At 42.8% G+C, this 12,389-nt stretch overlaps 1 protein-coding gene across 1 annotated transcript in view; it reads right to left on the reverse strand.

The window, feature by feature from the left end:
- thsd7ab (thrombospondin, type I, domain containing 7Ab) overlaps nucleotides 1-12,389 on the reverse strand; it is a 197,276-nt gene that overhangs the window by 104,835 nt on the left and 80,052 nt on the right. The window contains exons 3-4 of the mRNA XM_078933641.1: nucleotides 383-511; nucleotides 208-271 (exon numbers count right to left, since the gene is read on the reverse strand). Coding sequence (XP_078789767.1) covers nucleotides 208-271; nucleotides 383-484 — 166 coding nt within the window. The 5' untranslated portion in view covers nucleotides 485-511. The remainder of the gene's footprint in view (nucleotides 1-207; nucleotides 272-382; nucleotides 512-12,389) is intronic.

Here is a 12,389-nt window from a genome sequence, read left to right on the forward strand (position 1 = left end):
AGGAGATTTTCACAGTAAAAATCCTCCAAAACACTTCGGACTCCGAGCCTCATTCTGTGGCTTCGACTTTCAGGAAAGATAATGAGATCATTAAGAAATGCAAATACAAAGTACAACAGGGGAGATTAGGAGTGATTACAGGGAAGAGTCTAACAGCCAAACTGCAAGTATTGTGAATTATCTGAGGCATTCATCAAACCCGGGAACCTGCAGAGGTCAGAACTCCTCGTTTTGTGGAGAAGCCTCTGGCAAAGATCGCCTTTACTCTCACCTGAAGAGAGCAAACAAAAACCAAACGGACATTTATTTGTTTCAAGTCCCCCAAGAAAGTGTGTTTTATTTCACAGTTACACGCATCCTACAGGAAAAGTAAAGTTTATACCAAAACCTGTCTCCAAAAATGACCGGATGCATCATTTTCGTTAGTCAGAAGGGTCTGTAACCGTTCCTTCTCTGTATCTGCCTCTTTTTTTGCATGAAGCATCTGATGCTGATTTTAATACGTTTGTTCCTGTAGTTCCACACAAAAAAAAAAATTTCATCAGAACATTGTTAGCACTGTCTCAAAATGAGCCACAATAGAGCCTCAACACGTATAAAAAACAAAACAAAGATCTCTCTTCGGTTACCCGCGTCTTCATTTTTAAATCCTTTGTTGTTGTTTGTAGATGGATTCACCTAAAGGAGGGGGCCTGTCCCTCCCATCCAGACCAACCAGGACCAGCATCTGATCGCTTCTACAGCTGCAGGTTTGTAAAATCACGCAGACTTCTTCAACAACTGCAACTGACATCATCTCCGTGATGTCAGCCGTAACTGGATGCAAACTGCAGCAAGTCCATGAAATGTTTGTGCAACTTAGTCTGTCCACAGAAGTGTGAGAGGACACATGCTGATGATGCCACGGAGTCAGAACACATCAACAACAGCAGGTTCGTCATAACCACACATCCTTGAGTGCAGTGTCGGATGCAAAGGTGTAACGCACGCCATCACTGGATTCTGGAGGGAAGACAGACTCTCTTCTCTGAACTTCATTGTTTTGTTCATTTGTTCCACGGTCTGACACCGGACTCTGTGGAAAGCTACACCGCTAAAGACGAGCTTTAGCTGGTATTTTTGTTGGAACTGAGAGACTTTATGAGCAGAATCAGAACAAGGAAGTGAAGAATTTAACCACTTCTGATTGGTCAGACTGATGACGTGTGATTAAGCCTCCAAGAATGATTGGTGGAGACAGTTAAAGGGGCGGGACTTTTCCTTTTCCTAAAACAGCTGTAGCTGCGGCTAAATCACAGTACCGTCATTCTGATCAAAAATAAAAATGCTTTTATATCAGGGAAAATGGATAATTTCCAACGGCACACTAGTCTGCCGCGGCACACTGGTTGATAAACACCGCTCTAGAAGACATTTTTGGGCAGTTGCTGTGGTGTGACAATTTTTTTTCTCAGGTGCACCAGCACAAAAAAGTGATGCACCCACCTTGTCAACCACATTTCATTTTTCAACCCTCTCAATATCGGCATAAATGTACTTAAAAACTGGTAAACATAACGTCCTTTATCTGAAACACAATTCTACAATAATAAGTTACATGAAAAAGTTGGTGTTCTGAGATCTTCACTGAGCTGAAATGTAAATATAAAAATAATGTATAAAGGTTTGGTGATAAGCACAGAGTATATCCAGTATCAGCGGTGGGCACTGAAACTACCAGTACGTTATGAAAATGTGGATGTCAGTGCTTCGTTCCGGACATGTCATTCACTTTTATTGAGTTTTGCTGTTCAATTCTAGCCAAGTTTCACTTTTCCTGCAATTGTGGGCGGGGTCATCTAAGAATGGGAGGAGTTTCAGTCAAAATGCCAAAGGTGAAGAAAGTGAAAAGTTGGTATTTCACAGCAAAAGATTCTAAATCAGCGCCCTGATGGATCACGGCGACGTGAACAACATTAACAGTAAGAGAAAAAGACTGTCGTCATGGCGATGAGCGGCCAAATCTGTGTTTGCTTCCACATGCGTGAAAATGGAGATGCAGTGCTGCCGTGTAGACTGTCAGAGAACGAAATAAAACATCAAAAGGAACATTAAAGTGCTCTGCTTCACTCTGTGATGCTTCTTCATCACACTTCAATGTTTCTGGTAAACACTGGCGTGTTTTCTTCCAGCCCCGTTTAGCCACTGGAGCTGTTTCAAAATTACCAGCAACAGATAAAATCCAAACTGCACCCTTCCCTATCCACAGGAGCATACAGAAGGTCCATTAAGACATGGATGAGAGAGTTTGGTGAGAAAGAATGGGACAAGCCTGCTCAAAGCCCAGACCTGAACCCCAAACAACAACAGGGAAGCTGCAAAGCCAGGACTATCGTCATTTTAATCACAAGAACGAAGGACGAGCCGATACTGTCGGCATTATTCGGAGAACTCCAGAAGCTGCACGGGTACGTTAAAGGTCTGCATGCTCGTCTCTCTATGAATTTAGCTGACACATGGAAACATCCTCCACTCGGTTCGTGCTGGAAGCTGGCTAAAAAAGCTCTAATTAACAAGTGTAGCTGCGCTCCGTCTGTGTTTCCCAAAGGCTGTTGATACTGCGGGGGAGAAGGAGTCGCTTTAATTAGGAAGCTTCGCATTTCAACTCACTTTAACCTCTTAGCTAACTGATTACGCTAGCATGTAGCCTGGGGTTGACTGCAGCTCAACAACAACGTCCATGACCGCCTCACCACTACGACACAAATGCAACTGTAACCCGTAAACCCTCCGGCTCATCACAGATGGAGCGTCTCACTTACAGGAACTCCGTCTGACAGACCAGTTTCTCCTCTAGTTTGAGAAGGTTCTCGTTGCAACTTTGGGATCAAAAGATGAACATAAATAAATCCACTCTGCTGCTTTTCCCTGCAGAAAAACATCGCAAAGCACGAGGGAGACTTTTCCTGAACTTGACTCAACATAAAGAAAGCTTTGATTCAAACTCCTGAAGCAGAACTTTGGTACATAAATCCAAGGAACATGTGGCCAATCTTCTGCTGACAGCCAGAATCCTGCACCACAAAGTTCCAAAGGTTAGAGGTAGAAAACTGTTTAATGTATATTCTTTATTTATTTGAATTGACTCTGAAATGGTTTATTTCAAGCAATCAAATTAAGAATAATGCATAAAACAATAGAATCAGCATTCATATAGTCAAGCATCCAAAAACATGCATCATAGGTTGATTGGTGCCTCTAGGTGTGCATGTGAGTCTGCATGGGTGTGTGATTGTGGCCCTGTGACAGACTGGCGACCTGTCCTGCCTTCGTCCACACAGACTGCAGCGAGGAGCGCGCACGTATCACGTGAACAGCACTAGCGGACTCCTTGTACAGGCCACAGCATTTGGGGAGGTTAAAAACAATGAAACCCCGTACAGGTTGGACCATTTTCCCCCCGCAGACAGCCGTATCCACCCATAAAGACAGGTGGGACTTGAGGTTCTTGTCTGGAGGATCTTTGCTCTGGGGGCAACAGTCTCACTGTCATGGAGAGTCTGAGTGTGTTTAATTAGCGTCTCTGTTCCTGCAGGGTCGGCCTCTAACGAACGGGTCTCAGTGTTTGTCTCCGCCTGTTTTTGTTTCTCAGTCCTCAGTTTTTCCTCGCTGTGCCACTTGACGACGGTCCCGCATGTCAAGCGGGTTCATCTGAGGATCATCTCTGCTCTTCGGCTGGGATGTTGTCGCATCCAGACGTGTCTTGACTTCAAATCTCCCTTTGTGTCATTTTAAACAAAATGAGGGATTGAATCAAAACAGAGCTGCATGGCAGACGTGTGGAGTTTTATGTTTTCAGCTAAAATCCTTCCAGGTTGTGAGGAAAGAGCTCTGCAGCTTATCTCTGACACTGCGATGTCGGGTGGATCATCAGGTGTTGCTCTGTAATGAGGAGCGGAGGTGATGTAGGCAAACTTTACACCGACTCCATCCCCATTCCTCTGAGGTTTGCTGATGACACCCGCATCCTAGGCCACATCACCAACAATGACCAGAGCGCCTACAGAGACGAGGTGACATCACTTATCCGCTGGTGTCAGGAAAACAAAGGAGATGATTGTGGATTTTAGGGGAGAAGCTTCAAAATTCCTCATTGTGCATCACTAAGGATTTGTCCTGGACCTTACAAACTGACACCGTGGTGAAGACAGCCTGTCAAGGCTGAGAAAGCTGAAGAAGTTAGGTTTGAACATCAACATTCTCAGGAACTTCTACAGGAGCCTTCTGGGGGGGTGCATCACGGTGTGGAATGGAAGCTGCACCTCAAAGAGCCGGCGATAGGTGGTGGGAGCAGCAGAGGACATCACTGGCAGCAGCCTTCCCTCCGTCCAGGACATTTACTGAAGCAGGAGCCGTCACAGGGCATCCAGCATCACAAAGGACCACACTCATCCAGCACAAGGACTTTCTGACAGCTACCCTCTGGCTGTTGATACAGGGGGTCTGTCTATATGTATATGTGGAATAATACCCCCACAATTAACCCTTTTTTCTTATTTTCACCTGCCCCCTGTAACTATACCTGTGTACTTCTACATATTTGTTTTTCTACTTAATTACCGTATTTTCCGGACTATAAGTCGTCCTTTTTTTCATTGTTTGGCAAGGGGTGCGACTTATACTCCGCAGCGACTTATATTAGAAATAAATTGAAATAAATACATTGTTAACCCTCCTGTTATGTTCATTTATGAGGAACAGAGATGATGTTCCTGGGTCAATTTGATGTATGAGGTATATTAAGTGTTAAGAGTATGTTAAGTGACTCAGAGAATCAGCAAACCTTTTTTTACAGTAAGATCTTGAAGGCTAAAAACATAATATTCTATTTTCCAATGATTTCATAGATTCAGAAATGCAATAAAAATGACAACTGTTTCTACAACTACAGGATGAAAACAGAGTATTAGTTGGCCAATGATGCTTCATGAAAGGAATAAATAAATAAGTATGAGAAAGAATTACTGTGAAATTATGAGATAAACAGTCTGCTATGATTGTGTCATATGAGGTTGTGAAAGTTAAAATGTGACTTATAGTCCAGTGCGACTTATCTGTGTTTTTTTCTACTTTATAATGCATTTTTGGGCTGGTGCGACTTATAGTCCGAAGCGACTTATAGTCCGGAAAATACGGTATACATTTTTGTACTTGTTTTACATGTACCTTCAAAACTTGTACTCCACTAGATTATATTTTATATTTTATTATAATTATGAGCCAATCAGCTCTTCCCATCACAAGCATTTCATTGCATTGTTGACCTGTGTTGATACTGCATATGAGAAAGCTTCATTTCTTCATTCATTCACTTATTCATTTATTTCATGCATTTGTTCATTTATTCACTCATTCATTCATTCATTCCAGGAAAACAGATGTCAGGCTTTAACGTAAGCCCACATCAAGTGATGGAGTATCTAAAAGTGGGAGGTTGTGGGTTTGAATCCCCTGTCTGGACTCAACACCTCTTTCTACCATGTTTGTCTGGAACAGAAAAGAAAGACTTGAAGCGATGGGAGAAGTTGATTCTGAAACTGAAGAACTGCACAGTCCTCTGACGTAACCATGAGGTTAGTTCACATTAGGGCCTTCAAGGTCGTGTCCCACAGCCACTACACACATTTTGTGCATATTGCACTGATCAAAATTGGTCATACATGAATATATGTAGAAAAAGTGAGAAGAGTTGTGGTCTTTATGTGAAATTTTTACAGATGTATCACATATAAACCACATTAAAATCACCGGAAGAAGTACAAATAAACCACACAAAGAACACGTAAACCAACATAGAACATGAACCGTGCGTAATTATTGCACTGTTTATATGCAATTTATTAGTGATTTGGGCACCAATTACGTCATTTTAACATACATGATATAAAAGTTATAGATCGGTGATGTCAGGTGGAGAAGGCTGGTGAGCAGGAAGGACCCAGAATGCAGAGGCGGGGGGCAAACGGTTCCAGGGCAAGGGGTTTAACTAACATAAGGCGCTGCAGAGCAGGCTAAAACAAAACAAGACTCACTGTGGGCAAAACTTGAAAACGTGGCAGGAGACAGACATGGGCTAGACAGTCAGATGACGTTACGGACATTACATGAGACATTAATGGACCAGCACAAGAGGAAGGCAGAGACAAGACTTAAATACAAACAGGAATGACAAGACACAGGTGAACATGATCAGGGCAGATTGGGACAGAGGAAGTAAAACTCAAGAACACGACAAAAGAGGAAACCTTTCAAAATAAAACAGGAAAAATAACTCAAACATGACAAAAACAAGATGGAAAGCAAAAACCAACACAAAGAAACCCAAACCATGACAGGTGGTACATAAAAGTCCGTTAGACATACGTGGAACAGTCGTGGAAAAACACAAATTTGTGTTTGCATCTCACAAAAATCACGCACAGTTTACATTTACATAATAACTGTGTTTAAACCATGAAAAATACGCGTTAACTGCATAACTCTCAACCAACCGAAAATCGTAACTGCTCAAAACCGAATTCACGTAGAGACCCGTCGGCTGAAACCCTCGACGGACATGTCTGCACACCGACGAATGACAAACGCAAGAAACACGTAAGAATGAAGTGCATCACGCATGGATCCCAACAAACCAAAGTGTCCTCTGTGGAAAATGAGCTTCATGTACGTAGCGGCTGTGGGACACGGCCTTAAGAAGGGGGCCGCTGGACTTCAGCTCCACTAAAATCTGCATGAAACAGTTCAGTGACCAAGCTCAGCCTACCTGGAGCCACTGAACAAATGGAGGAAAAACATCCCATCTTAAGGAGACAGGAAGACAACTAGAGGCCAAAGCTTCTGAGGGAATAATCTGAGCAGCTTAGTATTCATGGGAGATTGTTAACCCCGGCCTGTATTCAGAGCGACTGGCGCCCGGGGGCAGCGCAGCACTGACTAAAGCTCTGGATCTAAATTTCATTAACTGTAATACTTTGGTGGTGCTTGCGAGGGTGAGACTCTCCTTGATGACTTCTTATTCTACCTGCAAGGGCAGACATTTTGACGAGTCACAAAAGTTAAACAGGCCTCTCCATCACAATTCTCTACACCTCCATGCATGGCGGATCTTTGCCACATTGTATCAGTTCTGTTTTGCTCTTACCTAAGATCAGAAATGTAATTTTTTTCCTGAATTTTATGAATCCTTTGATACACATTTGATGATCTTAGCACCAATCCATAAATACATGGTGTGTTTCCCGCCCATTTGGGTGGTTTTAATTCTCACCTTGCTGGTAAACATTGCTTTGGGGGGGGTGGACATATTTGAGGCGGATCTGAGGTCAGTTTGGCGTTTTTTTTGTTCTTGATTGAAAGATGTTTTGATTATTTCTTATCTGATTTAGCTCCTAATGCTTTAATAATATTTGTAAAATTGTATATTCACAATAAAAGGTTTTATTCCAGTTCAATTCAATTTTATCTATAAAGCCAAAAAAAATTATTTATATAGCCCAAAATGACAACATCAGTCATCTCAGTGGGCTTTTTGTACCGGTAAATGTAAAGTGAACAAGCCAACACAAATGAACTCTGACAGCCTAACTCAGCCTAGTCTAGGTTTAGAAAATGGACGGATGGACGGATGGATGGATGGATGGATGGATGTCCCAGAGTTGGACTCTTAATCAAAACATAAAGTAATAAATTAATGCTGATTAATCATTGTTTATTTATTTTTTACTTTGTTTTGGGGGGGGGGCGGTTTTTTGATGACTTTTGGGCTGGCAAACTGTGACTCTAAAGAGCACAGTGGCCTTGAGACTAGAAGGTCGTAAGTTCAAATTAGAGGGCTGCATTGGGATCGGGTCCCGCCGGGTCCCGCGGGACCCAACCCAAATCTCGCGGGATTGGGCGGTTTGGATTGTGCTGCGGGCGGGAGCGGGCGGCAAAAAATAAACCCCGCGGGATCAGTGCTGGCATGAATATCTCATGAATATATATTAGCGGACTACGTTAGGCTGTGCAGCTGTTTGATTCTTATGTACTGAAGCTCCGTGAAGGCACCAGGTAGAGACGCCCAATGGCCTCTGTCATGTAACCTGATGTTGGGGGTGCGCCCCGCCCCGCCTCTTACTAAGAGCGCGCTTCAGGCCGTCTGTCTGCGCGCGCACACACGGACACTTTTAACCGAACAGGATTTGTGAAAATATATTTATTTAAGTTGCACATTACACAGGAGGAAAGCATCAAAAGATGAGGCTGGAGGAGGACATGAATCTCTTTAATAATATCAATAAAAAAACATGTTTTTTTCCTGCGGGACGGGGGACGATACAAAATCAATGCATCTCTATTACTGTGCGGGACTAAATTCTCTGAGTTTTGCGGGTGCGGGCGGGAGTGTAACGCATACGTTGCGGGAGCGGGCGGGATTGGTCAAAAATTCAGCGGGCGCGGGCGGGAGCGGGATGAAGAAAATAGTCCCGCGCAGGGCTCTAGTTCAAATCCAGGCTGAGCCAAACCAAAGACTCTAAAAGCTAAACATGAAAGGTTGGATTGGGGGAGGGGCTGATGGGTAAAAAATGCACATGACAAATAGTGATCAATCCCTTTCATGGTCAGAGGGTAGCTGGAGCCTATCCCATCGGCTGTTTGGTCAAGGTCTTAGCATAAAAAAGTGTTTCGGACATTTGTTATCTCGATTGTATTTGTAACTTTTGAAAACAACGTAGTAAAAAAATGACCTTCTCAAATCCGAATGTTGATTTTTTTCTGAGAGCGACCTGCAGACAGCAGGTCAGCTGAAGACGACCACGAGGGATAAGACTTTTTGTTTGACAATTTGATAATACATATGCTGCAATATTTTTTAAGTAATGGGTCAAGACTCCTGAGAGGAAAAAGCAGGACGCTGGTCCTGGAGGACAGACTCCTGGTGTCCGAAGTTTGAAGCCCAGAGGACAGACCTGCTCGCTTCTGAAGACCTCAATCAAGACAACAGACGTCAAGTGCGTCATCCTTTCTGTCTTTGGCCAATCTGTCTGTGATTTGGCACAAAAGGGTCAAACGTCATGCCTCTTCATTCTCCTTTGGTGTGAAATTTACCTCCATGTGATTTGAAGCAGCATAATTATGTTTGTGAGCATCTTATTTGGCAGTAGTTCCAAGCAGATAAGCAGAGGTGGAAGACAAGGTGGGGGTGCTGTTGTTTACAGATAGGCGCGGTGTTTGTTTGTTAGCCCCAGAGGATGGATGAGTGACAAGATAAATGAAAGAAAACATGCTCCGCTCTTAATAACACCCACACGCTCCCCGCTGTCGATAATGGCTGCTGGCAACATCAAGGAAATTCTCTAAATTCTTTGAGCCAAAGGGTCGGGATGAGACACCACAGCTTAGACAACTGTGTTTGCTGTTTATCGCCACGACAACAGCCACAAAAAAAAAAAAAATGACCGCCTGTTGCTTCTCGACGCGAGTGGGATTCCAACCCAGAGAGATCCTGACTGTCAGGAAAATGTCAGTGCTGTCAGCGCCGTGAACACCATAATTATCCATTCATAACTTACTCTGTCATACATGACAAACACACAACAGATAAATCTACGATTCAGGGCCGGTTGAGAATCAGAAAGGATGCTGCTGTTGTCAGCGAAGCAGGAAAACCCTGGTCCTCCTCCACCGTGTGTTTTCTGAGCTTTACTAGAAAACAGCCTCCAGCTGCACATTGGTTAACTGTGACAGATTTACTGATTTGAAGAACAGACCATCATCACTTCCCTTCACGCCGCAGGGAGGGATTTACTTTCAGGTGAACGCAGGCTTTGGTTGGACACGTGCAGCACTTTGCAGCCGCTGAAGATTGAACGTGTCGCTTTCAAGTCTCCACCTGCAGGCGGAGGAAGCGTCTGAGGCATCCTGGGAAGTAAATGATTAGATAGTTAGGAGAAACGCCTGCTTCTCTGAAATAAGGCAAAGGAAGTCAGAGGCCACACACGTCACATGATGCAACCACGCAAAGAGCTTTTGCTGTCATTCATGAAAAATGACCGCTGCAAACGTGAATTCTTCCCATCTCGTCCAGTCAGTTTAGTCTCGTTTATCTTAACTTTTGCTTTCATCTTCTAGTTTTATCGAGTCACATTCAAATAGACGACTGTGGCTGTCAAAATCTGTCATGTTAATGTCGGTTTTTCAAAAGTATTCTTCTTAGTTCGTCATCTGTCTGAGCTCCGGCTTTAAATTGAGTGCAACTCAAGCAAGTCTGTGAACTGTTGAACCTTTCAAGGGCCACAAATTGTGTTTATGAACCCTCCATACATCGCCTTTCCCTGCTCTGAGAGCTCTGTGCAATCTTCCATTCAAAAATCAAAACCCATGTTAACAAGGTCGTCCAGTTCTCCTCCAATTCCCACGCAGCACTCTGCGCCGCATACGCTTTCGTCTCCTGTGGGCTGCATCACTCTCACCTCTCACAGATTGAGAGGCTTTTCAGAAAAGCACCAAATGCAGCAGAAATCCACTTTGAAACCTCAGCAAATATCCATTTCATGTCTTTCTCCTTCCAGTTTCTTTCCTCTGGCTGCCTGTCGGTTGATTTCATCATCCTCCTCATCAGGTTTAGGCCTCTTCATCCCTGATTACATTTCAGACTTCCTCTCCTTATCAAATTTCCCAAAGCAGAATCACGTGTTCCTGGTTGGGTTAAAATGATACGAGTAACACAGCGACCCTAAAGCAGATATTAAAGTGAAACTGAAACTCAAGCTGCGGATTCTGCACGAAAGAAAAGCTATTATAGTAAATGTAATATTTAATCTGGGAAAATGTTGTTTTTAAACGTAGGATTTAATATAATCCATGGTTTAAGGTCTTCTACATAGAACTGATCAGACTGTGCTCTTTACCAAAGGTTATAGGAACAATCCTGGATCCAAACCTCACATACAAACACATTTGCAAATTGATATTATTCTGAATCTTCAGGATGATTTTTGTTTAAAGGCAGCGTCTCAAAGCCACTATCAACATTTTGCTCATATTTCACAGATGAAAACTGTGAAAAGTTGTGTGAAATTTTCACAGATGTATCAGGGATGAACCATGTTAAAACCATGGAAGAAGTACGAATAAACCACGCAAAGAACACGTAAACCAACGTGGAACATGAACCGTGCCTGATTATTGCGACATTTACATGCAATTCTTTAGAGATTTGTGTGTCAATTACATGATTTTTACGTGATATGTGCGCTGTGTAAGCAATATAAAAGTTCTACATCGGTAGATGCATGAAAAGTCCGTTAGAAAAAAGGTCTGGGAAAGACACAAATTTGCGTATGCATCTTGCAAAAGTCACGCGTAAGATTTACGTAAAAACTGCGTATTATCTACGTGAAATACGCATGAACTGCGTTATTTTCAACTGACCAAAAATTTTGATCAGCTCAAAACCGAATTCACCCGTCCGCTGAAAACCTTGACGGACATCTGCGCACAACGACGAATGACAAACGCAAGAAGCACTGAATTATGCATTTATCACTAAAGACTTCATTTGGGAAAAATGCAGAAAAATGTACGTAGTGGCTGTTTGACACGGCCTTAAAATTCTGGATTCAGATCTCTATATCTTCTTTTAGCAAAATAAATGTTAGAACTTTTTCTATTATCTGTCTGCTTCTTTAAGTTCTTTAAGAAATCTTCTGTTTGCCCAAAAGGGATCCCCTCATTGGCTGCTGAATTCTTTTGATAACAAAAGAGAAAAGCTCTGTGTCATCTCAAAGAGCTCCTGGTTCTATATTTTTTTTTAAAAAGTACATTGGTCTCAGTCTGCAATATTACTTATCTTTTCTAGAATGTTCTACATTAGAATGGAGGCCAGAACCTTCAGTTATTAGGCTTCTCTTTGGTGGAATCCATGCTTTGGTTTGAAAGGCAGTCACAATGTTTGTCTTTAAGACTGGACCTACGTTTTTCTCGCTTCCATAGTTAAGGATGACCTGGTGACCCTTAGTTTTGCTACTAGAGGGCAAGCCTGCCAAGGGTTGTTTCTACTGAGTCCGTTTCCTGTTAAATGTGGTTCCTAATGAGTCTGGTTCTTTTTGAGTCCTGTTCCTGTTAAGACTGACTTTTGTTGAGTCTGGTTCATAGCTGGTCCGGTTGTCATTTAGTCTGGTTCCTACCGAGTCCAGCCTCTATAATTTCTGGTTTCTACAGAGTCTGGTTATTTTCGATGCTGGTTCCTATGAGTCTTATTTCTTTTAAATCGGCTTCATGCTGGGTCTGGTTCTTATTTAGTCTGGTTCCTATTGAATGTGGATCCTATTGAGTCTAGTTTCTTTTTTAATCTGGATCTCATTGAGTCT

This window comes from Oryzias latipes, chromosome 16, assembly GCF_053564925.1.
Source record: "Oryzias latipes strain Hd-rR chromosome 16, Olatipes_Hd-rR_3.1".
Classification (NCBI taxonomy): domain Eukaryota; kingdom Metazoa; phylum Chordata; class Actinopteri; order Beloniformes; family Adrianichthyidae; genus Oryzias; species Oryzias latipes.